The following is a 27,340-nucleotide window of genomic DNA, read 5'->3' on the forward strand; positions in this document are numbered from 1 at the left end:
GTCAGCAGCCTGTGCCTGTTGAATTCCTCCATTTCAGCTCTTGAGAGCCATTTGACATCTTGAGGCATCCAGAACACAAGTCCAGTATTGATTGGTCCCCTCGACAAAGGATTCTATTTGTCCGCCCACTTGCATACTCTTGAGACCAAAAGTGGGGTGGTAGTACTTCAGACAATAATACACACGGGCACAATAACACAACCGGCTTACATTTTCTTTTGACGAGACAGGCGTGAGGCTTGTCTACTCTTTTTTTCTCAAGAAGCAACATGGAGGTGATAGAACTAGTGCAATGGAGTTGATTTGTGGATTGAACCATGCTGAAAGGGAAGGTGTGAACACGATATTAACATGGAGCCTTCTCGGACTGCCTGTTTGACTGTCTCACTAATGGCTGGGTCACCTTGTGATGCCTGTGGCAAGGAGAATTGAAGATGGCCAGACAGGCCCAGATGGCATTCGTTTTGTAGTCGGTGTGACTGCGTCAGGTGAGGAGGATTCACCGAGCTTGGCCCAGTTGGTTCATTATAGGCCAGTCAATCCAGGCAGCATACGCAGTGCATTCTGGGGCTCTTTAAAAAGACCATGGATTGGAGGAACAGGCAGATTAGGATAAACCAGCTGGGTTAGTTGCGGTGGGAGCCACACACAGGAATACAGGCACAGATTATCAAGTCGTCTAACGTTACACCAACCAGATGCAAGGGCAATCCTGTGTCCTTTCAAAGACAGTGCTAAATTCTCCCTTGCTGCAGCACAGCAGTTTTACATATAGGCCTGCAAGCTGTAGAGAGGAGTTGTGAGGAGATCTATGATTTATTGCTCATTGGAGGATACTACAGATCCTAAGCCCATTCAGTAAGGTACTTTACTTGACCTTATGATACTAGCTAGTCCAATTAAATATGTAGTTTTGCATAGCCCTCACGTTATAGCCTACACCCAGACAGTTTGAACCGGGTGCTAGACATTAGACAACCAGATAATCCATTGGAAGAACCTAGGCCTATTTATAGCTATTTTGTGTTGATTGCCCAAAGTGTTGCTTCGATTGGTCTGAGGTGTTTTTGCCCCAAGGGCTTTGTTCCCACTAGTCTAGCCTAATGCCCAGAGTTCAGTACTAGTTCTGTTCCGTGTATGGATTGTTTCTGTGCACCCATTTCGGTGACCTTCCGCTCAGTGGAAAAGCTAATGGAGGATAACTGGGACTCCCTTCAAATAGGGATCCAGCTTTTGTCAAATGAACGTCAGATTTGACTTTTCGTAGCTGATTCGGATAACCTAATTATCCTAACCTGCTGCGCAAGTTAAAGTTAGGAAAAGGATTAGGGTTAGCTAAAATGTTATTGATGTTAATTTGACAAGCTGGATAGCCTATAGAGTCATGGCTAGAAGGTATCTGTCCAGGGTTTTTATATCAGTGTCTGGTTTTGAGGTTATGGTGACCCCCTTCACTTGTTGATTAGTTTACAAAGAGGCACTCAGGCCTTTTCATGGTCTCATTTTAGGCGTAACATCTGCTCATACTGTCAGTTGCTGATGTGTTAATAACCTTAGAATTTCTGAGTTTTAATTAGGTAAGGTTACAGCGAGGCTAGGTTATGGCCCAATGATTTATCTTAACTTGAGAAGAAACTACATTTACCTTTCCTTTGAACTGAACATGGTCACGGATTTTTTTTTTTTTTTTTTTTTGAGACCTAAATGTTATTTTACTTCTGTTCGCTTGGACCTCCATGTGCAGCCAAAATCACTGTCATGACAGACTAGGACAAATCAATAGGGAAGTATTTTTCAGTTGAACTGGATTAATAGTGGGTCTGTCATTTGATTTATTGGTTTAAATGTCACCTACAGTGGCAAAGTATGAACCCCTTGGAATTACCTGGATTTCTGCATAAATTTGTCATAGCTGATCTTCATCTAAGTCACTACAATAGACAATGTGCTTAAACAGGGTAACCGTAAGGTTGCAAGTTCAAATCCCCGAGCTGACGAGGTACAAGTCTGTCGTTCTGCTCCTGAACAGGCAGTTAACCCACTGTTCCTAGGCTGTCATTGAAAATAAGAATTTGTTCTTAACTGACTTGCCTGGGTAAATAAAGGTAAGATAAAAACACTTATAAATTCACGTCTTTATTGAACACGCATGTAAACATTCACAGTGCAGGTTGGAAAAAGTATGTGAACTGGTTGACCCTCTGTCGGCAGCAATAACCTCAACCAAACATTTTCTGTAGTTGCGGATCAGACCTGCACAACGGTCAGGAGGAATGCTAACATCTCATCAACAGATGTTAGCATGTTCCAGATATTTCTGTAAGTCTTTAGCTGACACTCCAGGATTCTTCTTAACCTCATTGAGCCTTCTGCCCTGTGCTCTTGCAGTCATCTTTTCAGGACGACCACTCCTAGGGAGAGTAGCAACAGTGCTGAACTTTCTCCATATAGACTTTTTCTTACCGTGGACTGATGAACATCAAGGCTTTTAGAGATACTTTTGTAACTCTTCCAGCTTTATACAAGTCTACAATTCTTAGGTCTCCTGAGATCTCTTTTGTTTGAGGCATGGTTCACATCAGGCCATGCTGCTTGTGAATAGCAAACTCAAATGTTAAGGGTTTTTTTATAGGGCAGGGCAGCGTTAACCAACCTCTCCAATCTCGTCTCATTGCTTGGACTCCAGGTTAGCTGACTCCACTTAGCTTTTGGAGAAGTCATTAGCCTAGGGGTTCACGTACTTTTTCCAACCTACACTGACTGTTTTAAATTATGTATTCAATATAGACTAGAGAAATTGTCTGTCCACGTAGATGTAAATCCAACCAATTTATACAGAAATCCAGGTAATTCCAAAGGGTTCACATACTTTTTCTTGCCACTGTATAGAGCAATACAGATTATGATAAATATGATGCATTGATAGATCTATAGCCCAGGGCTAGGACTTGTTTATAACAGCAGTGTTTCAACATTGAGAAGAGTTTGCCACATCAATTTCCAACAAATGTTTTCATCGACGCAAAATGAAGAAGCAGGAATTTCCTGATTCTTGCATCACTTTGTTAGCAAACGGTAGTAACTTAGTTATGCGGTCCATCCTCCAACACGTACCAGACATTGTTATTGGTCAACTGTATTTTGCAAGTATTGCCTTAAATGTGTTCAAACCTCTCCCAACCTCAAATTACCTTCAGCACTGCTAACCCACTTTTTTTTCTTTTTTTTTTTTTGCTAGGCTATATAATTTGGTTGCACATTTCTTTGACTTGGTCAAACAGTATGTAAAGACGAGTTAAACTATAAAGCCTTATTTTTATAGTCTCAGCTGTAATAACTTGCTTTCTAGTTACAGGAAGTGTCTGCAACTAACCCAGCTGGCTTATCCTAATCTGCCTGTTCCTCCAACCCATGGTCTTTTTAAAGAGCCATAGAATGCACTGCATATGCTGTCTGGATTGACTGGCCTATAATGAACCAACTGGGCCAAGCTCACAGTGAATCCTCCTCACCTTACGCAGTCACACCGACTACAAAATTAATGCCATCTGGGCCTCAAACTCCATTCACTGCACCAGTGGTGAATTAAAAGTACTAGTCTAGCGCTTGAAATTCAGAGAACAGCCAGCCACTGTCAGAAATGCCACACATACAGCAGCTTGCTCATAAGTAATGTGCCTATCCTAAGGCTCATATTTATACGTTTCCATGCAAGTTGAGCTGAGAACAGAAAGCATGTCTGTGTCCAATCCTCTGATTATGGGACCATTGGAAAAGTCAAAGTAGACCAATAGCCTAGTCTCCTATTAAACCAGAAGGTTGTATTTTATCGTTCCTTACACACCGCAGCCTCTGGAAAGTAATGAGACTGGCCTGGCACCAGTCCTACCGGCTGGTAATACAGTGAGAGTTAACATTGCAGAGGAGAGCTACTGATTGATATCCCCTGTGGATTGAGACAGTCTAGAAGGGAGGAGCCCAGAACCCAGTGTTTGTTCCATACTGGGCTAGTTTCCCCTGGAGTCGACAAAGGAAGTCCTCTGAATAGGAAGTCTGGGCCTGCTGCTTCTCTGTCTGGCATGTTAAACAGGCCTGGAGACAATGGAGCCTCACGTAGCCAAGTTAGGGACACAAATCTAACCTACACCTCCCATCACTAGGCCACCTAGTCCTTCACTACATAGCAGAACAAGTGTTTGACTTAGCTAACTGCTGTTACTTAACTGGACAAATTAAACTGGACAAATTAAACTGTGGTACTACTATCTCTGTTATAGAAAAAAAGTGATTGCCGATTCTAGGCTCTGTGGGAATAGACGGCCTGGGAGGAGTCGGTGTTAGTTAGGCCTACCCTCTTTGTGAAAGCTGTACATTTTGCAAGACTTTGCTGTTTCTACAGGGAGATACTTTTGTTGCAATACATGTTCTGTCTTGTTTCAGGTTCACCACTACAACCCAATCAACAGCAACTATGTCAGACCTCTGTGTTGGAATCAACGGGTAAGCATTACATTTATCAAAAACGGTGTTAAACACTGCCATTAAAAATAATGGAAAATGACCCACAGACATCCAGCCCCTGTTAAGAGTTATGTAATAATAACAGGCTATGAAGCAATGCAATTGCAAAACACACTGATAACTGAAGGATCTATGGTGTAAATCGCAATTAGGAGCAGCAAACAGTGAACACTGAACAGACATTGGTCGTCTTCCTATGGGTATCTGTCAGCCCCCACAGAGCCTGAGGTTGTCATCAGTGACCAGTTGAGTGTAAAAGTTGTTACATTTTAGTTAGGGCGTAGCTACGTCCAACTTTGGGATAAGAATTTAGTTGTAGCTAAGTCCGGCGTAAGCAATGGGCGTTCATGAGATTTGATGCTTTATAATGATGGTTGCTAGCCTGCGCCCATTTACTAGGCTGTTACCATCCTCGTGACCATTCTGAACTTTGCGAGGCACGTCTCATCACTTTGCAAAGCCCACCACTATGCATGTTTTCTAAACCACATCTGGATGGGTCAATCAATAATTACTGTGGGAATGACCCTCTAAATTACGAAGATATTGGAATAAAGTAGGCTAATTGAAATACTTTAAAGTAATAGCCGTGTGTGGTCAAACATGTGGTGTAACAGGGATCATTTTTAGGTCCAGCGTAGAGCACATTTTACGTTGGACATAGTTACGACCAACTGGTGCAACCAGCCCCAGAAGGTGTGGTGTTGAGGGGAGTCCGTAGTGTTAGATGGGAAGAGGAGGACCGCACTGTTAACAGATAATAAGGATTACACTGTAAACCAACACACCAATGCACATGCATCTGAGTCACACAGTTAAGTACACACTACTTCACTCACCCTTCCACATGATTTGTAAATCCTAACTCAAACATGTTAGTTTAGCAGCATCACGAGGGGATTTTAGATTTTTATTTTTTTTAGGGTAGAAATCCCATGTCGCCCTGTGTCTGTACTGAATCCAGCCTTTCCCTCTCTGTCCAGATTTGGCCGTATTGGCCGCCTGGTCCTCAGGGCCTGCCTGCAGAAGGGAATCAAAGTCGTTGCCATCAACGATCCCTTCATCGACCTGCAGTACATGGTGAGCTGAGTCTTTCAGTCCCTCAACCAACAGCCTTCATATAACATGGCACCCTGCCATATTAATCAGTGGTAGTATTATGTGGTAGTATTTATTGTAATAACACACCAATTACCCCATGTGTAATGAACTGATAAACAAAACTGACATTGTCAGAGAACATCAAGGTTTTCTCCAACATTCTCTTTCTCCACAGGTTTACATGTTCAAGTATGACTCCACCCACGGCCGTTACAAGGGTGAGGTGAGCATGGAGGACGGGAAGCTGATTGTGGATGACCACTCCATCTCCGTATTCCAGTGGTGAGTGACGACATCATCACGTGTGCTCGTGCGTGCAGCGTTTCTGTACATCTGAGTGAAGTTCCATTCTATGGGGCTAGGTTGATTGAATGTGTGTGCCCCTTTCTCCCTGGCTCAGAGTATTACCTCAGTGGTCTGTAATCCCTCTGGCCAGTATCTCCTCAGTGTTGCTATTGGCCTTTGAGGGCTGGTGCCACCTGTCTGCAAGGCCCAGCTCAGTGTTAACACTGAGGCTTAAAGGAAATATTCACCCATTTTGAATGTTAATCCCAAAAGTTCCAAATGAATAGACATTTCAAATGTCATTATGGCTATACACAGTGTTGTAATGATGTAGAAAAGGGAAAATGAATAAACATAAATATGGGTTGTATTTACAATGGTGTTCTTCACTGGTTGCTGCGGTGATGGTACACTGTGGTATATCACCCAATAGATATGGGAGTTTATCAAAATTGGATTCGTTTTTGAATTCTATGTGGGTCTGTGCAATCTGAGGGAAATGTGTCTCTATGGTCATACATTTGGCAGAAGGTTAGGAAGTGCAGCTCAGTTTCCACCTCATTTTGTGTGCACATAGTCTCATCTTGAGATCCAGGTCTTTCTCAATAGCAAGGCTATGCTCACTGAGTCTGTACAGTCGTGGCCAAAAGTTGAGAATGACACATTCATTTTCAAAGTCTGCTACCTCAATTTGCATATACGCCAGAATGTTATGAAGAGTGCTCAGATTAATTGCAAAGTCCTCTTTGCCATGCAAATGAACTGAACCCCAAAAAAACATTACCACTGCATTTCAGCCCTGCCACAAACGGACCAGCTGACATGTCTGTGACTCTCTCGTTAACACGGGTGTGAGTGTTGAAAAGGCTAGAGAACTCTGTCATGCTAACAGACTGGAAGCTTCAAAAGGAGGGTGGTGCCTGGAATCATTGTTCTTCCTCTGTCAAACATGGTTACTTGCAAGGAAACACGTGCTGTCATCATTGCTTTGCACAAAAAGGGATTCACAGGCAAGGATATTGCTGCCAGTAAGATTGCATCTAAATCAACCATTTTATCGGCTCATCAAGAACTTCAAGGAGAGCGGTTCAATTATTGTGAAGAAGGCTTCAGGGCCCCCAAGAAAGTCCAGCAAGCGCCAGGACCGTCTCCTAAAGTTGATTCAGCTGCGGGATTGGGGCACCACCAGTACAGAGCTTGCTCGGGAATGGCAGCAGGCAGGTGTGAGTGTATCTGCATGCACAGTGAGGTGAAGACTTTTGGAGGATGGCCTGGTGCAAAGAAGCCACTTCTCTCCAGGAAAAATATCAGGGACAGACTGATATTCGGCAAAAGGTACAGAGATTGGACTGCTGAGGACTGGGGTAAAGTCACTTTCTCTTAAGCCCCAAAATATCAGAAAGGGGAATCTGGAAAAAAGCTTGTCCGGAGAAGACGAGGTGAGCGCTACCATCAGTCCTGTGTCATGCCAACAGTAAACCATCCTGAGACCATTCATGTGTGGGGTTGCTTCTCAGCCAAGGGAGTAGGCTCACTCATAATTTTGCCTAAGAACACGGCCATGAATAAAGACTGGTACCAAAACATCCTCCGAGAGCAACTTCTCCCAACTATCTAGGAACAGTTTGGTGACGAACAATGCCTTTTCCAGCATGATGGAGCACCTTGCCATAAGGCAAAAGTGATAACTAAGTGGCTCGGGGAACAAAACATCGATATTTTGGGTCCATGGCCAGGAAACTCCCCAGACCTTAATCCCACTTGTGGTCAATCCTCAAGAAGCGGGTGGACAAACAAAAACCCACAAATTCTGACAAACTCCAAGCATTGATTATGCAAGAATGGGCTGCCATCAGTCAGGATGGGGCCCAGAAGTTAATTGACAGCATGCCAGGGCGGATTGCAGAGGTCTTGGAAAAAAGCGTCAACACTGCAAATAATGACTCTTTGCATCAACTTCATGTAATTGTCAATAAAAACCTTTGACACGTATGAAATGCTTGTAATTATACTTCAGTATTCCCTAGTAAAATCTGACAAAAATATCTAAAGACACTGAAGCAGCAAACTTAGTGGAAATGAATTTGTCAATCTCAAAACTTTTGGCCACGACTGTACATAGTCAAAGCTTTCCTTAATATCTCTCTCCCCATTAGTATGAAGCCCCATGAGATCCCATGGGGTAAAGCCGGTGCCGATTACGTCGTTGAGTCCACCGGAGTCTTCCTCAGCATTGACAAGGCCTCTGTAAGTAGCAGTACCCAGACACAAGACTGACACACTTGTGTCCTTGTCAAGCACTGATGACTATAGTGCTCCACAATGCCTTGCGCCAGCCAGATAAGTAACCCTAATGTACTTTTCCAAAATAAACCTATGAAACTCTAAAGACTTTATCAACAGTTCTCAGGTGTATTAGGACCAGTCAGATCCAGACACAAACATAAAATATGATGTATTAGATGTGCATTCAAGATTTGAGACTTTCTCAATGTGTTTTATTTTCTGTTTTCACAGTCCCACATCCAGGGTGGTGCCAAGCGGGTGGTTGTGTCCGCCCCCTCACCTGACGCCCCCATGTTCGTCATGGGAGTCAACGAGGACAAGTACGACCCCTCCAGCATGACCATCGTCAGGTGAGTCCCTTAATTCCTGACCAATACATTCATGATCAAAGGGCAAACTCTTCACAAGAATTGTCAACCTTTTAATAAGGGTAGCATAATTGATTCATCTGAATTGGTGACCTATTGTAATTCTCTCTGGTCATCCACAGTAATGCATCTTGCACGACTAACTGCCTGGCCCCCCTGGCTAAGGTCATCCACGACAACTTCGGCATCGAGGAGGCCCTCATGGTCAGTGTTTTTCTTCCATTAGACTGTCCATGCATCTTCATGAGCAGGGAGCATCTGAATGTCTCTTGTTCCTGTGGTCCATATTGACACATCTGCTGACGCTATGGAAACCATGCTCATCTTTTTCTCTCTCTGGTCCTCAGACCACAGTCCACGCCTACACCGCCACCCAAAAGACGGTGGACGGCCCCTCTGCCAAGGCATGGCGCGATGGCCGTGGTGCCCACCAGAACATCATCCCTGCCTCCACCGGAGCTGCCAAGGCTGTGGGCAAGGTCATCCCTGAGCTCAACGGGTCAGTAGATGGTGTGTGTGTCACAGGAGGCTGGTTGGAATGACATCAAACATGTGATTTCCATGTGGTTGACTCCATTCCAGCCATTTATGAGCCGTCCTCCCCTCAGCAGCCTCCTGTGATGGGTGTTTGCATACATTTATGTGATTGTGCCTACTACTTATCAAAGATGCTGAATGCAGATGTGTGCGTGATGAAAAAGACTGATTATACAAGTGCTGATGTAAGTCTTCTCTCTCTCTGTCAGCAAGCTGACTGGCATGGCCTTCCGTGTGCCCGTGGCTGACGTATCAGTGGTGGACCTAACCTGCCGCCTGTCCCGGCCTGGCAGCTACGCTGAGATCAAGGCGGCTGTCAAGAAGGCCGCCGAAGGACCCATGAAGGGATACCTGGGATACACTGAGGACTCTGTAAGTTAACCTCTCTAGGGTAGGTGGGACGCTAGGTCCCACCTGGCCAACATCCAGTGAGATTGCAGAACGCCAAATACAGAAATTGTCATTATAAAAATTCAGAAAACAAAGCATATTTTACATAGGTTTAAAGATTAACTTCTTGTGACTCCAACCACTGTCAGATTTTTAAAAATGCTTTACAGCGAAAGCATACCTTACAATTATTTGAGAACACAGCCCAGCAGATAAATCATTAAACAGTAGCCAGAGAAGTAGAAGAGTTACACAAGTCAGAAATAGAGAGAAAATTAATCCCTTACCTTTGATCTTCATATGGTTGCACTCAGAAGACATTCATTTATTCAATAAATGTTCCTTTTGTTTGAAGTCTTTATATCCAAAATCCTGTTTTGTTTGCGGTTTCTTCAGTAATCCACAGGCTCAAACGCAGTCAAAACAGGCAGACAAATCCAAATTTGTATCTGTAAAGTTCATAGAAATATGTCAAATGATGTTTATATTCAATCCTCAGGTTGTTTTTAGCCTTAATGATCTATAATATTTCAACCGGACAATAACGTTGTCAATATTAAAGGTCAACAAGAAAGGTACTCTCTCGGGATTGCGCATGAAAAAGCTCTGACACGTCAGGGTCCACTCATTCAGACTGGTCTTACTCCCTCATTTATCAGAATACAAGCCTGAAACAATTTCTAAAGACAGGCATCTAGTAGAAAGCATAGGAAATGCAATTTGAGTCCTAAGTCAATGGATACTGTAATGGCATTGAATAGAAAAATCCATTCAGGAAGTAGGTTTTGTAATTTTCTCAGGTTTTTGCCTGCCAAATCAGTTCTGTTATACTCAGACACTATTTTAACAGTTTTGGAAATGAGTTTTCTATCCAAATCTACCAGTTATATGCATATCTTATCATCTGGGCCCGAGTAGCAGGCCGTTTAATTTGGGCATGCTTTTAATTCCAAATGCTGCCCCCTACCCTAGAAGTTAATTACAAAATATGTATGTCAACATGAAAGATGAGCAGAGGTGGCAATGGAGCTCAGTTTTACTGGCAATTATATGCGTTATTAGTAAGTTGTAGTTTAAAAGCAGGGCTCCCAGATGACATAGATCTCTGTATACTGCAGCTGTTCTGTTGGTGGGTTTCTCACTGCTTATTTCCTGTCCCACCAGGTTGTGTCTTCTGACTTCATTGGCGACACCCACTCCTCCATCTTTGATGCTGGCGCTGGCATCTCCCTCAACGACAACTTTGTCAAACTCATTTCCTGGTAAATAACTCCCTTAGAATTAGAGTAAATATTCAATCATTCTTAATTCTATAGTTCCTCCCCTGCTAATGCTGGACCCCTTTTTTGGTTATTCTCAGCCCTCCACTAAACTATGACTCTGTCTGTCTGTGTTTCCCCAGGTATGACAATGAGTTTGGCTACAGCCACCGTGTCGCTGACCTGTTGCTGTACATGCATTCTAAGGAGTAACTGTCCGGCTCCAGAAAGCTGCAATGGGACCCACCCCCCTTTTACATGCACTCACACCCTCCAGTGTCACACCCCTAGTACCCCCAGCCCTCCACCACTCTCTACAACACAACTTAGTCTCTGTAGTAGGCTGTGTGTACAAGTATTTGTTTTTTCCTTTATGAGAGTCCCACTGAGACGTTTTTGACTTGACAGTATGTGTTCCCAGAACATTGCTGTGATGTTTCCATACTGGCTGTTACCATGTAATATTGGTGTTAAAATAATTCTAGTTTAAGAGTCAAGTGAGAAAGACAAGCTACTGTAACTAAAAAAGTAATAAATCTTTACAAATGTCTCTGTCTTGCCTTGTTGTTCATGTTTCCTGTTTGCCCAGTGTTATAAGAACATGTTCTCTCACAATGACATAAGTCGTCATCTGCATTCAGGATGCAGAACATGAAGATGATGCTTGTTGATGTTTGTTACATTAATGACAGGATTTGACTTTTGTATGCACATTTGCATTATTTGAACATACACATGTTAATCCCTAAACTACAGTTTAAATAGCTGATGCTTTAGCCAGGCCAGTTTTAATACTATGCTGGAACAAAAGTCTGCATACCCTTGTTGGGACCTAGGACCAGGAGTCAAACATGATTGGCAAATTCAATATCAATCTGGTTATGCATGTTGCACTGGATGACTTCTCAGCCAGGTTATCTGACAGAATTGAATGGGTGTAAGGCCATGGGACTGAGTTTCTCAATCAAGTATCAACTCTCCAAGAACATGCAAATGCATTCTGAAAGTTCTGTTAGTCCACAATTGCAAGTGATTTAATCATGCCCTAACGGAAATCGCAGGAGACATCTAGTGGCAAATATTGTAGCACAATAAGGTAAACCAAATGACCGGTATATTTTCTGCATTCAACACTGTTCACATGAAATGCCACAACATCCATTATTTTGGAATGTCATTATCGCATGGTTGTACATTTCTATATTAGACAGTAGCCTAGACTACTGCACATTGTAGATGCCTGAATGACCATAATGAGCTTTAAAGGTTCAATGTAGCCATTTTATAGCTCAATCAAATAATTTCTGGGTAACAATTAAGTACCTTACTGTGATTTATTTTTGACCATTTTTAATTGAAAACAAATTTTCTTAGCAAGAGCAGACCAACTCCATCCCACCAAAAGAGGTTGACATTTCAGGCTGTCTTTTCAAACAGCTCATACACTAAAAGGGCATTATCACAATTTTACAGTTTACAGAGTACTATTCCAAGCTCATAGTTTGGAAATATTTTTAAAACGCACAAATCACGTTTTTGACTGCACTGGGCCTTTAACTCGACGTTTGACTAGTGTAGCCCTGCCGCCGCAAGATAACGCTATTATTCCTAACGTCGTTTGTCAGTGGATAATAGCGCCAACTAGCGGCTGTCCAGGCTTGCTATAGTGCTGCAAATATCCTTAAACCTATAAATTGTCATTAGTTGTTTTTTTCATGTCAACGACAATGCATGAACTATTTACTCGTTGCATGAACATCAGAAATCAGAGTTTGTAAACCTTTTCATACGAAACAATCTTGTCAGAAACTGCCGAAGTCCTGCCTTGAAATTATTACGGTTAACCATGACTCCGTTCTGTCGTTCCGTCCATTTGCTTTACACGACCCTATTTGAGTTTCTGTCCAAATGCACGAGCGGAACCATAGGTCGGGGACATCAAGGAATAGCGGAATCATTTAATGGTAGGATTTTGGTAGTTTCCGGGTCGTTACTAGTTACCACAGCCACAAAGTTATAAACCCCGCCTATTTCTACAATTTATATTCTTAAAATCTGATTTGGAACCTTAGAAAATCCACACTGCTAACCTTATGCATAACCACCCTAACCTTAAATTAAGACCAAAAGGCACATTTTTGTTTTTAATTTTCTACGATATAGCCAATTACGACTTTGTGGCTGTGGTAACTACTGGAAAACTAGTTTCCGTCCTTCTACCAACGCGTTAGCAAACTAGCATTAGCATCTTAATAATCCCTCGGTCAACCTGAGTAAGTACAGGTATTTCTAAATGATTCGTGTCGATCTTCATTTAGACGTGTGTTCTTTATACGCATTTAACTTATCTAACATATTTAAATTTATAATGGGTTAGACCTTGCACGGAAGCAACCTTTTGAGCGTGCAGGAAGAGAGGATGCTAGCAAGTAACGTTAACGTCACTGTTAGATTATCTGCTCCAATGCTTCTAAAGTAACTAACGTTAGCCTGCTAATATTGTGTCGATAATTGTTGCTAGCTAACAGCCATCATGTCTTCATTCATTCACAGACTCGTTGGAGGATTCGCCAGTGTTGGACTCCCTGGCAATATGACGCTATTTCATTTCGGGAATTGCTTTGCCTTGGCTTATTTTCCCTACTTTATAACCTACAAATGCAGTGGATTGTAAGTATCAGCACCTCTCATACTATATAAAATGCATTGGATTAATTTGTTAGTTTACCCCATACATTTAGCTACTGAACATATATTTTTTAATGATCTGTTCACTAGCTAGTCACCCTTACTGGGCTCCTGAGTGGCACAATGCACTGTATCTCAGTGCAAGAGCCATCACTACAGTCCCTGGTTCGAATCCAGTGTAGGCCGTCATTGTAAATAATAATTTGATTTTAACTAATTTGCAGAGTTAAATATAATTAATATTTTAGAGGGTGAAATGTAATCTACATGGAAATGTCAGCAGATTGAGAGGAAGTCAGCCAATCCTCCTGCCACTCTAGGCAGCCATGTGTCTGTATACTAGAATGTTTTAAACAATGTCTTTCTCTTGATCCCTATTGTAGATCAGAATATAATGCATTCTGGAGATGTGTTCAAGCAGGAGCTACCTACCTATTTGTGCAGCTATGCAAGGTGAACATTGACTGTCCGAACTGTCTGTTTTCTGAAAAGCAATAAAAGTACCATCATTCTGTCAAAGGAACTAAAAACTGCTTGATTACTAATGTAGCCTACTAGTTATTAGTTATTACTAGTTAATATGTATCCTACTAGGGCAGCAGGTAGCCTAGCGGTTAGTAACCGAAAGGTCACTGGTTTGAATACTCGAGCCGACAAGGTGAAAAATCTGTCAATGTGCTCTTGAGTAAGGCAATTATCCCTAATTTGCTACAAGGGTGCAGTACAACTATGGCTGACCATGTAAAACAGCATGTTTCACTGCACCTATCCGGTATATGTGACAATACAAAAAAATGTGTTACTGCATTAACAATGTCTCTGTTACAGATGCTATTTCTGGCCACATTTTTCCCTACGTGGGAGGGAGGAGCTGGCGTGTATGACTTTGTTGGTGAGTTTATGAAGGCCACGGTGGACCTAGCAGACCTTCTGGGCCTGCATCTGGTCATGTCCAGGAACGCAGGGAAGGGAGAGTACAAGATCATGGTGGCAGCGATGGGATGGGCCACAGCAGAGCTCGTTATGTCAAGGTACATTCTCTTTCTCTATCTTTCTCTGTCCCCCTGCTGTTTCTCTTTCAATCTCTTTGGGTGCATTCCAGATTCACATTAATTTCAGTGTAGATTATAGTCATTCACTACCCAAGCTCACTAGTGTAGTTGTCAGTATGTTTAATTGCAATGGTGTCTCTTGTATTTAATCCTCTTGCCCTGTCATCCAGGTGTATACCTCTATGGGTGGGTGCCAGAGGCATTGAGTTTGACTGGAAGTACATACAGATGAGCTTCGACTCCAACATCAGCCTGGTAAATCCCCTTGCACTGACACTTATACTGCTGAATCAAATATACATTTATTTAGACTTCCAGTAAATACTTAGATAATGAATACTCATCAACATTACATTTCCTGTGGCAGGCTTGGAAGAAGTCTAGTTTTTAAGGAAATTTGGTGTCGTGTTCTATTTCAGGTGCACTATATCGCCATGGCAGCAGTGGTGTGGATGTTCACGCGGTACGACCTCCCGAAGAGCTTCCGTCTGCCTGTGACTGTACTGCTAGGGCTGTGTGTATACAAGGCCTTCCTCATGGAGTGAGTATCACGTACTTCAACGTACCCAGGGAAGGGAACCGTGGAACTGCATACTGTAGAAATGGTCATCCTCACAGAGCTGGTTTTCAGCTCATAGTGCTCATCTGTTCTGGGGAGGGAACTGAAGTTTTTCTCTACACCACTAGATGTCATTATAAACACAGCTAGCTACAGTTGTGTAATGGTCTGGATAACCAACCCCTATTTTTCAAAAGAAACAATACAGTATTGAAATGGTACTGAAAACAATGACACCTCCAAGTTCATGTCATAATCCATTGTAATTATGTTAGCAACAATCAGTTTCATGGTAGCCAACAACTGACATATTGGTAAAAAACAAAGCTACACAACCATAATCATAATTGTTCATAGACATCTACTCATTTTCTCCTCTGTCCTCTAACTTCTCTCAGGTTGTTTGTCCATGTGTTCCTGCTGGGGAGCTGGACAGCCCTCCTGGTGAAGGCGGTGCTCACTGGATCCATCTCCCTCTGTTCTCTCTTCCTTTTCGTCACACTGGTGCACAGCAACTGAGACTGGCTGGGAGCCCAAACAAAGAGGGTCTTTAACACACACACACAGGGCCTTTCAACCAGACTGCGCCTGTACAGATTAATTTTGTATCGCTCAGAAAGATGGCAGGAATATGAGCATTCATGATTTCAGACTTTTTTTGTTATGATACTTGTTTTTTTTAAATGTATGATTTATTATTGTGCTGGAATTAGTACGGTAGATTGAGTATTTATAACAAGTGGATGACTCTTAAGCGTTGTAGTACAATTACTATACTACTTTAACATGTAAGCAGATGGTACAATACTGTTGTTACACTGTGTGTGCTCAGCTGCATTACTGCAGGTATGAAAGAGATTAACTTAATCTCATTCAACATGATGAAATACAAATGTTGGCACACTTCTTGTCACATGACTGAAGCAGCATAATGGCTTATTTATGTTGTAAGATTACATGACATGGTAACAGTGGGTTATGCTACTCTATGGAAATTTAGTGAGGTGTGTGTGAATGGCCAATAAATGACTTCATATGCTACTTTTGAGTTGTGCATTGTGCTTATTACACAATATATACTATACAAAATCTAATTAAAACATCTACAAAAGGGAGGAGATGGAGGTCAAATTTGTACTCAACTTTGAGGTGTAGTTCAGGCTCCTCGTATGAGAGCTTTATGTATGGTGTGGTGTTGTAAGGAGAAGAAAATCACATTTTCACACCTGACGTGCACGCATACTGTTACTACAAACCCCATTATGTACTGTGTGACCCAATTCGGCTGGTTTCCATGGTGACTTGGTGTCTGTACAGTAGTGGGCTTGTCCTTGAATGATGAATACTCTTGTTGTGTCCAGATTCCCACACATATTGCCTTTCCAATCTGAAGGATCGGTGCTCCACACCTACCACCGGAATGCCACTTCTAATTCACTGGAGATAATAGATTGTTCCCCTTGTAGTTAGCCTTACAATGACCAGTCTAGTCTGTGGAAACCTGTTGACCAGTCTAGTCTGTGTAGAAACAATGTTGACCAGTCTAGTCTGTATAGAACCCTGTTGACCAGAATAGTCTGTGTGGAAACCTATTGACCAATCTGTATTGAAACTTGTTGTCAATGGCAAGGTAGACCTATTTGTAATGGTTGCAACATTAGGTGAGACGTCTCATTGTTTGCATACCCTATAGCTGTGGGGAACAGATAGACAGTGAAAAGGTTTACAAACGCTCCTTCCTTTCTTGAATTGGGTTTACTGCTTCTTGTGTTGGCCATCCATCCCATCTCAAGCCCTCTGGGGGACCTCAGGAGGCTGAAGATATTTGGCTTGTCACCTAAAACTCTCACAAACATTTACAGACGTACAATTGAGAGTATCCCGTTGGGCTGTATCACCGCCTGGTACGGCAACTGCACCGTCCACAACCGCAGGGCTCTCTCCACAGGGTGGTGTGGTCTGCACAACGCATCACCGGGGGCAAACTACCTGCCCTCCAGGACACCTACACCACCCGATATCACAAGTCCAAAAAGATCATCAAGGACAACAACTGCCTGTTCATCCCCGCTACCATCTAGAAGGCAAGGTCCGTACAGGTGCATCAAAGCTGGGACCGAGAGACTGAAAAATAGCTTATATTTCAAGGCCATCAGACTGTTAAACAGCCATCAATAACACAGAGAGGCTACTGCCTACATACAGACTTGAAATCATTGGCCACTCTAACAAATGGATCACTAGTCACTTTATTAATGCCACTTTAATAATGATGTATACATATCTTGCATTACTCTTCCAATATGTATAAACTGTATTTTATACCATCTATTGCATCTTGCCTATGCCGCTTGGTCATTGCTCATCCATCTATTTATATGTACATATTCTTATTCCATTCCTTTACTTAGTTTGTGTGTATTAGGTATTTGTTGTGGAATTGTTAGATTACTTGTTAGATATTGCTGCACTGTCGGAACTAGAAGCACAAGCATTTCACTACACTCTAAATAACATCTGCAAGCCATGTGTATGTGACCAATAAAATTTGAGTTGATTTCATTTGATTATGCCCTTGACAAAGGCCCCATTGCAATAAAGGGCTACAAGAGAGGGAGGGGTACTTTCCTCTCTGACATTTGCATTGATGTATTAAACATATCCCTCTAGGTCAGGGCTGAACTGGCAGAACCTTACTGCAGGCTATACCTGAGTCTGAAATATGCCAATGATTTCAAAGTTCAGGACAGGGATGTGTTTGCTATAACTTACCCCAAATCAGGTAATTGATGAAATAGATTTCCATATCTCAGTGTGATCTGCAAGCCTTTAGGCACCTTTTTCAAATTCAAGGATCAACAGCTTGACATGATCAAACATGACATAACTTAACCAACTTTGGTGTTGTAACTGCATCTTTGGATGGGTCCAAATCTACCTATTCAAAATGTATTATTAGTAGTAGTATTAGTATGAGCAATTCTTATTTTAATTATTATGAATGATTATTATTAGTGTATTATTGTAATTGGATTATGCTGCTATCTGCTGAGTGAATTATATTTTTTTGCATCTGCTTCCCTCCCATTTTACTGACGCACATACGTTGTTTTTGACGAAAAGTAGCATACTTTAACTCTGTAAACTGTGTTTAAGTATGGCGAATTATGAAAATTATATAGTTTATCGCGGACTTTTGTGTCCGAAAGAAACTCACTCTTTTGAAAGTTTTAAATACGCGGAGGAAATGAAAGTTGAGGATGAAGATATTTTCACAGTAACACCCGAAGTCTGGTAAGAACATACTGTACTATAACGTTAGTAATAGACTGTATTTAAATAATTTAGGCTAAGAATTGGTTTGGCTTCATGTCATTTACAGTACCCAATTGTCATACCGGTAAAAGTCACCTAGTACAATAGTACTTGAGTAAAAGTCTAAAAGTATTTGGTTTTAAATATACTTAAGTATCAAAAGTAAGTCTAATTGCTAAAATATACTTAAGTATCTAAAGTAAAAGTATAAATCATTTCAAATTCATTAAAATGAAGCAAAGCAGACGGCACCATTTTCTTGTTTTTAAAACGTACGGATAGCCAGGGGCACACTCCAACACAGAAGATCTTATCTACAAAATATGCATTTGTGTTCAGTGAGTCAGCCAGACCAGAGGCAGTAGGGATGACACGTGTTCTCTTGATAAGTGCATGCATTTCACAATTTTCCTGTCCTGCTGCATTCAAAATGTAGTAAGTACTTCTGGTTGTCAGTGAAAATGTATGGAGTAAAAAGTACAATGTTTTCTTTAGGAATATAGTGAAGTAAAAGTTGACAAAAATATAAATATTAAAGGACAGATACACCAAAATACTACTTAAGTATTACTTTATAAAGTATTTTTACTTAAGTAGTTTACACCAATGCAGTTTAGTCGCCCAGGCATTGCAGTTGGACATTTTCTCAAAACTTGGCTCAGTGTACTGGTACACCGTGGATATAGCCAAGTCTTCGTTACTCTCTAATCTTACTACATTTGCACACACTAGATATAGATTTTAGTATTGTGTTTTTGACTGTACGTTTGTTTATCCCATATGTAACTCTGTTGTTTTTGTCTTACTGCTTTGCTTTATCTTGGCCAGGTCGCAGTTGTAAATGAGAACTTGTTTTCAACTGGCCTACCTGGTTAAATAAAGGTGAAAACAAAAACATTTAATTGTGTATTTAGTCCTCATTATTATTTTTCAATTATTTTTATACATTTTTTACTCTCTGCATTGTTGGGAAGGGACCGTATGTAAGCATTTCAGTGTTAGTCTACACCTGTTGTTTATGAAGCATATGACGAATAAGATTTGAATTGAAATGGTCCTAAAGTCCTACTGCCACAGGAATGACTTGTGGTTAACTGGATATTTTGTAACTTTGTTAGTATTTTTATTGAACTTGGTGCTTAGGTCAAAGACCGACTTTCAAATCAAAGTTTATTGGTCGCATAATACAGATCTGCAGATGTTATCGCAGGTGCAGCGAAATGCTTATGTTTCCAGCTCCAACAGTGCAGTAATATCTAGCAATTCACACATAATCCAAAAAGTTAAAAAACAATAATTTCATTTCTGAACTATTCTTGTGTAGTACTTATTTCAAATGTATTTTCATATAAACAACTGGTAGTTGAATACATTTAAATTAGCCATAATCTGGTAATAACATACTTATCATAAATAGTAAAATACTATAAGTTATATTGCACATTGTATACATCTGACAGTCACATGGTACTGTGTCTTGTTTTTTCTTACTGCTGAGGATTTAGATAAAGGGTTGTGCTCACATAGTGCTGTATAGTCAGAGGAACATAAAAAGTTTGTTGACTTGCAGGCATAGTCTTCAGATGACAGCAGTCCTAATGTAACCATAAGAAGTTTGTTGTACAAAAACTTGAGGGTCCTCACTGCAACAATTTAATTAACATTTTCATAACAAGGTGCGGGAGACAACACTTTGCGGCTCTGTCAGTTAGGAATCTCCTTATTGACTTCACGAACCATTTGGCATTGAACACAAGGTCCGCAGAAAGCAGTCACACACCAGTCATCGCAAATGGTTCCCTGTAGAAATCAACATATTATTAGGGTGGCTAAGGTGATATCAACTTCTCACATTCCTATGTCGTAGGCCTATAATGATCAGTCCCTAAGCCCTGACTAGCGCTGGCCCTGACAGGGTGAGGATGAGACAGATAACACAAAGGGCTGATTTACTGGACACAGATTACGCATAGTCCTGGACTAAAAAGCATGGCCAAAGGAGAATTCCATTGAAATAGCATTTTTTTTTGTCCAGGATGTAGCTTAACGTTAGTCCAGGACACCGCCTCAAAGTACTTTGTGATATAACTGAGTTGATGCTGGACAAAGATAATGTTGATTAGTGTGCATGAGGTAGTGGAGAAACAAGTAATGGAAATGTTCAACAATACAATAATGTCTATACAGCTGTACAATCAGCAACATGCCATATGTATACCTCTATGTTATACCGCTCCCGAATGCTGGTTCGCAACATAAAATGTGTCCATGGAACATGAGAGAGTAGGAAACACTCTCCGTATTTCTCTGCCATTTTAATGGCCTGAATGCATGGACAGAAAAACCCACAGAGACCTGTTGGTATGAATGAACAGGCAAGTAAATGATGACTGAAACCGACCCAATTACACTCCTCTGTAAATGAACTGTATTTGGACAGTGAAGCTAAAATGTATAACTTGGCTCTATACACCAGCATTTTGGCTTAGACAACAAATGTTTCATATGAGGCGACATTTCATTTGGAAATGAATGCACTTTATGTATTTAGTCCTCCCATTTGACAGTGTCAAGTATTTTAGCATATTCAATCAGGCCCAGATTCTGACCAAAGATAAGAAAGCATAAATGGAATGTCATTCTCTTTTTATATTTATGTACTTTTCTCTGCATATTCAGACCTTGAATTTAAGTATGAAAATAGCATGCTATTCACCCACTATTTGTTTAAGGTGGAGCTTGAATACATGAAGGTGTGGCAGAGGTGTGTCTACAGATACACCGTATTCTGACCTTGACTTAATTCTCTAATAATTCCACCACCTTTATGTGTGAAGGAACCATGAATAAGGTCTAGCGAACCTACCTGTTCCATGTCTTGGAGGTCTACAGACAATTCCTTAGACCTCATGGCTTGGTTTTTGCTCTAACGTGCACTGTCTACTGTGGGACCTTATACAGACAGGTGTGTGCCTTTTCAAATCATGTCCAATCAATTGTATTTACCCCAGGTGGACTCCAATGAAGTTGTAGAAACATCTCAAGGATGATCAATGGAAACAGGATGCACCTGAGCTCTATTTCGAGTCTCATAGCAAAGGGTCAGAATGCTTATGTAAATACTTGTGTTTTAATAAATTTGCAAACATTTCTAAAAAAACATGTTTTCACTTTGTCATTATGGAGTATTGTGTGGACAGTCGTGGCCAAAAGTTTTCAGAATTACATAAATATTAATTTTCACAGTCTGCTGCCTCAGTTTGTATGATGGCAATTTGCATATATTCCAGAATGTTATGAAGAGTGATCAGATGAATTGCAAAAAATTGCAAAGAAGCCACTTCTCTCCAGGAAAAACATCAGGGACAGACTGATATTCTGCAAAAGGTACAGGGATTGGACTGCTGAGGACCGGGGTAAAGTCATTTTCTCTGATGAATCGCCTTTCCGATTGTTTGGGGCATCCGGAAAAAAGCTTGTCCGAAGAAGACCAGGTGAGCGCTACCATCAATCCTGTGTCATGCCAACAGTAAAGCATCCTGAGACCATTCATGTGTGGGGTTGCTTCTCAGCCAAGGGAGTTGGCTCACTCATAATTTTGCCTAAGAACACAGCCGTGAATAAAGAATGGTACCAACACATCCTCCGAGAGCAACTTCTCCCAACTATCTAGGAACAGTTTGGTGACGAACAATGCCTTTTCCAGCATGATGGAGCACCTTGCCATAAGGCAAAAGTGATAACTAAGTGGCTCGGGGAACAAAACAAAACAAAACTCCCCAGACCTTAATCCCACTTGTGGTCAAACCTCAAGAGGCGGGTGGACAAACAAAAACCCACAAATTCTGACAAACTCCAAGCATTGATTATGCAAGAATGGGCTGCCATCAGTCAGGATGTGACCCAGAAGTTAATTGACAGCATGCCAGGGCCGATTGCAGAGGTCTTGAAAAAGAAGGGTCAACACTGCAAATATTGACTCTTTGCATCAACTTTATGTAATTGTCAATAAAAGCCTTTGACACTTATAAAATGCTTGTAATTATACTTCACTATTCCATAGTAACATCTGACAAAAATATCTAAAGACACTGAAGCAGCAAACTTTGTGGAAATTAATATTTGTGTCATTCTCAAAACTTTTGGACACGACTGTAGAATGTTGAGAGAAAAAAATATTTAATCAATTTTAGGGCTGTAACGTCACAAAATGTGGAAAAAGTCAAGGGGTCTAAATACTTTCTGAAGGCAATGTAAATAAGGTCCCGCAGTGCACGTCACAGCAAAAACCAAGCCATGGGGTCGAAGGAATTGTCCGTAGAGCTCCGAGACAGGATTGTGTCGAGGCACAGATCTGGGGAAGGGTACCAAAAAAGTTCTGCAGCATTAAAGGTCCCAAGAACACAGTGGCCTCCATCATTCTTAAATGGAAGAAGTTTGGAACCACCAAGAATCTTGCTAGAGATGGCCGCCCGGCCAAACTGAGTAATGGGGGGAGAAGGGCCTTGCTCAGGGAGGCGACCAAGAACCTGATGGTCCCTCTGACAGAGCTCCAGAGTTCCTCTGTGGAGATGGGAGAACCTTCCAGAAGGACAACGATCTCTGCAGCAATCCACCAATCAGGCCTTAATGGTAGAGTGGCCAGGCGGAAACCAATCCTCAGTAAAAGGCACATGACAGCCTGCTTGGAGATTGCCAAAAGGCACCTAAAGGACTCTCAGACCATGAGAAACAAGATTCTCTGGCCTGATGAAACCAAGATTGAACTCTTTGGCCTGAATGCCAAGCGTCACGTCTGGAGGAAACCTGGCACCACCTCTACGGTGAAACATGGTTGTGGCAGAATAATGCTGTGGGGATGTTTTTCAGCTGCAGGGACTTGGAGACTAGTCAGGATCAAGGGAAAGATGAACGGAGCAAAGTACTAAGAGATCCTCAGTGACTGGGGCGAAGGTTCACCATCCAACAGGACAACAACCCTAAGCACACAGCCAAGATAATGCAGGAGTGGCTTCGGGACAAGTCTCTGAATGTCCTTGAGTGGCCCAGCCAGAGCCCGGATTTCAAACCGATCGAACATCTCTGGAGAGACTTGAAAATAGCTGTGCAGCGAAGCTCCCCATCCAACCGGACAGAGCTTGAGAGGATCTGCAGAGAAGAATGGGAGATACTCCTCAAATACAGGTGTGCCAAGCTTGTAGCATCATACCCAAAAGAAGACTTGAGGTTGTTATCGCTGCCGAAGGTGCTTCATCAAAGTATTGAGTAATGAGTAGGGACACACCTACTTTTACTATTTTCTAGATTGTAGAATAATAGTGAAGACATCAAAACTATAAAATAACACATATGGAATCATGTAGTAACCAAAAAAGTGTTTAACAAATCCAAATATATTTTAAGATTCTTCAAAGTAGCCACCCTTTGCCTTGATGGAGTGCTGCATCAGATGACCTGGCCTCCACAATCACCCAACCCCAACCCAATTGAGATGGTTTGGGATGAGTTGGACCGCAGAGTGAAGGAAAAGCAGCCAACAAGTGCTCAGTATATGCGGGAATTCCTTCAAGACTGTTGGAAAAGCATTCCAGGTGAAGCTGGTTGAGAGAATGCCAAAGTGTGCAAAACTGTCATCATGGCATAGGTTCGCTACTTTGAAGAATCTCAAATATAAAATATATTTGGATTTGTTTAACACTTTTTTGGTCACTACATCATTCCATATGTGTTATTTCATAGTTATGATGTCTTCACTATTATTCTACAATGTAGAAAATAGTAAAAAAAATATATATATAAAAAAAACTTGAATCAGTAGGTGTGTCCAAACTTTTGACTGGTACTACATATACATTTGCAAAAATTTCTAAAACCCTGTTTTTGCTTTGCCATTATGGGGTATTGTGTGTAGGTTGATGAGGGGGGAAAACAATTGAATCCATTTTAGAATAAGGTTGTAACTTTACATGTGGAAAAAGTCAAGGGGTCTGAATACTTTCCAATTGCACTGTATATTGTGCCCAATAAAAAATAATGGTGAATAATGTATTGAGTCAATTTCAAATCACTTTTATTGTAAATAAGAATATATAATGTTTCTAAACATTTCTACATTAATGTGGATGCTACCATGATTACGGATAGGCCTAATCATGAATGAATAGCAAATATGGATGAGTGAGAAAGTTACAGATGCCCAAAAAACATGCTAACATCTCACCATTACCAATAACAGGGGAAGTCACGATTTTATTGGGGGTATGATAGTTATGCATCTGTAACTTTCTTACTCATCATTATTCACAATTCATTCATGATTATCCCTAATCATGGTAATATCCACATGAATGTAGAAGTGTTCAAAGACATATTATATTCTTATTTACAATAAAAGAGACTGAAAAATGACACAATAAATTATTTACCATTAATTTCTATTGGGCAACCAAACCAAACTGCAAATGCATCCACCAAGTTTGTAGAGTCACAAGCATGATGTAGTCATTGTGTGCTAGGTATATGGGACCAAATAAGAAAAGTTTCACAAAATGTAATACACTATAAGTGAATTTGTCCAAATACATATGACAGCTTCAAATGGGGGTCTAGATAGGCTACATAAAGTGCTTTCATTTCTAAATGGTAAAACAGATATGTATGAAAATACCCTCATATAGAAGGTGCATTGCGTACTGTTTGTTGCCTCATATAAGTTAACATGTTTGATCTCAAATCCAAAATGCTGTAATATAAAGCCAAATTAAACGTTTTAGTTTCACTGTCAAAATAAATATGTAGTTGTACATGTTGGCTCGTATTAATCAAATAGTATGCAAACAATCAACATGTGTAGGTACCATTCTAGCCATTACTTACAGACATCTCTGTCGACACAGCAATCCATCACTCCAGAGCTCCATGTCTTTTTCTGGATCCCGGCAAACTGGCCCCCAGCTAAAGTCCTTGGTTGTCTTGTAGTGACGTCTTGAAATACGTTGCACATATTTCCTGCAACTACCCTGCTCAATGAATATAAATTAATACATAATTAATATAGGCCTAGATTTTACTTCTAGCTAGCTCATCATACGAATAGCTAGCTAGCTACTGTGGCTAGCTTGCTAGCTACCTAGCAACAGTAGCCAGTTACTTGAGCAAATGTAAATATTATAAAATACAATTATCTGCAAAGTAATGCATTTACATTCTTAATGTTTACTCTTTAGTAAACTTTTATTTTGCGTTTCAAAAACGTACCTAGAGGTTAACAAACAAGCCTAATCTAGCTAGAAAGTTAGTTTATGGCACGCTTTGGTGTTTAGGATGTTACTAGGCAACGGTAATTCATAAATTGCATTCCACAGCCACGATCATCCCTCCATCCATTGCCATTACTATAAAAATGTGTTGAAAATGATGTGAGAGTATTTCCTCATGTACTTTACTTTGTACTTTACATTGTCATTGTTTTAGCAACAAACAATAATCAATAGTAAAATTGACAGCTGCATGTGCAAGAAAATAAACAAAAACATTTATTATGGTTGTGCACAATATATAAAAGTTGTATAATCGTACATGCAGGTTTATTCTGCCTTTTTCTAAATTCCATGCATGACTTATTCAATTGGAATTCATCAGATACTGTATGTAATATAAAGCCATCAGTGTTTTTCTTCTTCTTTTATTAGGTATGCACAGACCCCCAAAACTCAAATGGATTGATTGCCTTTCAATCTCAACACAGCTGGTGTTTCATCTCTCTTGCCATCTGACATAGAGCACAGGGTCCACAGAACATGTGCACTGCCCAGTCATCAATTATGCTGCCCTAGAAATACAGAGGGATGATAAAATATATATATATATTGCTTATTGGTGACTACTGTACTGTATAAGTACACATAAATCATACAGTCAAACCAAGCTATCAAAATTGACAATGATGTTGTTCAGCAATATCACTGTGATGATAAAAAAAGTAGTTATTCATTAATACACAGATGTTTTGTAGGTTTGTTGCACTGTACTAGACAGCTATCTCACCGGGATGTTGTATCTCTCTCTCATTGATGTGCGCATCATCATCATAGTTGTTGGCAGCAGGGGGAGACAGAAGCATTCACCATACCTCTCAGCCATCTGACAGGCTAGGCACATTGAACAGAAGGTACCACACAAACCTGGAAGATACAAATTATTATGAAATTGTCGACATTATAGCTTTTAAATAAGGTTTATGTTTGCTATTACAGCCTACACTTACAGACTCTCCTGTCAATGCAACAGTCCAGAATCCTTGAGTTCCACTTTGCCGGAGTATTGGGTTGACTCATTACTGCTCCATCACACACTCCATATCCAGATTTGCAGGCTGAAATAATAAGAAATGTATAGGTATGTTGAAGAAAATTGGGACCTGCTGCAATCATTAGAACATTTAACCATGCTCTACAGTGTGACCATTTTACTGACATATACGCCTAAATATGTTGCTGTGCAACCTTGAATTGAAATTTAGGAGCACCAATGAGCCTAGAAAAATCAAGGATTACAGTTTTATTACCTCAAATGTTTTATTTTGCTCCTAAATTTCTTTAGGTGCTCCTACATATTTTCATTATTTGTATAAAAATAGAAAAATACAATTTTTAAAGATAATCGTAGCCCTATTTAAATATTATATTTATTTTTTTTACAAATATTGTCTGTTTGGGGTCATTTTGAACAGGGTAGGGTAGGGTCGGTTACTGAAGTGATACTGTAATCTGAAATACAGGGCATGATTATCCTATAGCTGCGCTTAATAGTAACTTTACCAATCATACCAATTAGAAAGAAATGAGGTTTGTAAGTGTGGAGCTCACTTATTTAATTATTATTAGGCCTGGCTATGTTCTCCTCTACCGCCATCTATAGGGAATCTAGCTTACTGCGTTAGGAACAAACTTCTGCAGAGGTCTGATATGTACTTCCTCC

The 27,340-nt window shown here is 40.7% G+C and overlaps 2 protein-coding genes and 1 long non-coding RNA gene across 6 annotated transcripts; 2 read left to right on the forward strand and 1 right to left on the reverse strand.

Moving 5' to 3' along the window:
- Positions 1–4,440: 4,440 nt before the first annotated feature.
- On the forward strand, positions 4,441–11,297 carry LOC100135863 (glyceraldehyde-3-phosphate dehydrogenase; the record flags this gene model as incomplete). The annotated part of the gene is given in 10 exon segments (NM_001124246.1): positions 4,441–4,500; positions 5,505–5,601; positions 5,798–5,904; positions 8,064–8,154; positions 8,425–8,543; positions 8,684–8,765; positions 8,909–9,060; positions 9,308–9,470; positions 10,653–10,750; positions 10,891–11,297. Coding segments are annotated over 10 exon segments (1,008 nt in total). The 3' UTR covers positions 10,961–11,297.
- Positions 11,298–12,746: 1,449 nt separating this feature from the next.
- Positions 12,747–16,087, forward strand: tmem147 (transmembrane protein 147). 3 transcript variants are annotated; one of them, XM_021625604.2, is made up of 7 exons: positions 12,747–13,020; positions 13,301–13,417; positions 13,819–13,888; positions 14,264–14,466; positions 14,658–14,742; positions 14,907–15,028; positions 15,445–16,087. In XM_021625604.2, the coding sequence occupies exons 2-7, from the start codon at positions 13,341–13,343 to the stop codon at positions 15,563–15,565; spliced, it is 678 nt and encodes a 225-aa protein (XP_021481279.1). In that variant the 5' UTR covers positions 12,747–13,020; positions 13,301–13,340; the 3' UTR covers positions 15,566–16,087. The 3 variants fall into 3 exon arrangements, with proteins under 3 accessions (XP_021481279.1, XP_021481289.1, XP_036798959.1); XM_021625614.2 differs by having other exon boundaries at positions 12,814–13,030; XM_036943064.1 differs by lacking the exon at positions 12,747–13,020 and adding an exon at positions 13,158–13,176.
- A 3,427-nt stretch (positions 16,088–19,514) lies between these two features.
- On the reverse strand, positions 19,515–26,536 carry LOC110533695. 2 transcript variants are annotated; one of them, XR_005035947.1, is made up of 4 exons: positions 26,408–26,536; positions 25,238–25,380; positions 20,580–20,716; positions 19,515–20,161 (listed from the first exon to the last, which is right to left on the reverse strand). It is a non-coding gene; the product is annotated as an uncharacterized LOC110533695 (long non-coding RNA). The 2 variants fall into 2 exon arrangements; XR_002475018.2 differs by lacking the exon at positions 26,408–26,536 and adding an exon at positions 25,619–25,690.
- Between the last annotated feature and the right edge of the window lie 804 nt (positions 26,537–27,340).

Source organism: Oncorhynchus mykiss, chromosome 2 (assembly GCF_013265735.2).
Source record: "Oncorhynchus mykiss isolate Arlee chromosome 2, USDA_OmykA_1.1, whole genome shotgun sequence".
NCBI lineage: Eukaryota > Metazoa > Chordata > Actinopteri > Salmoniformes > Salmonidae > Oncorhynchus > Oncorhynchus mykiss.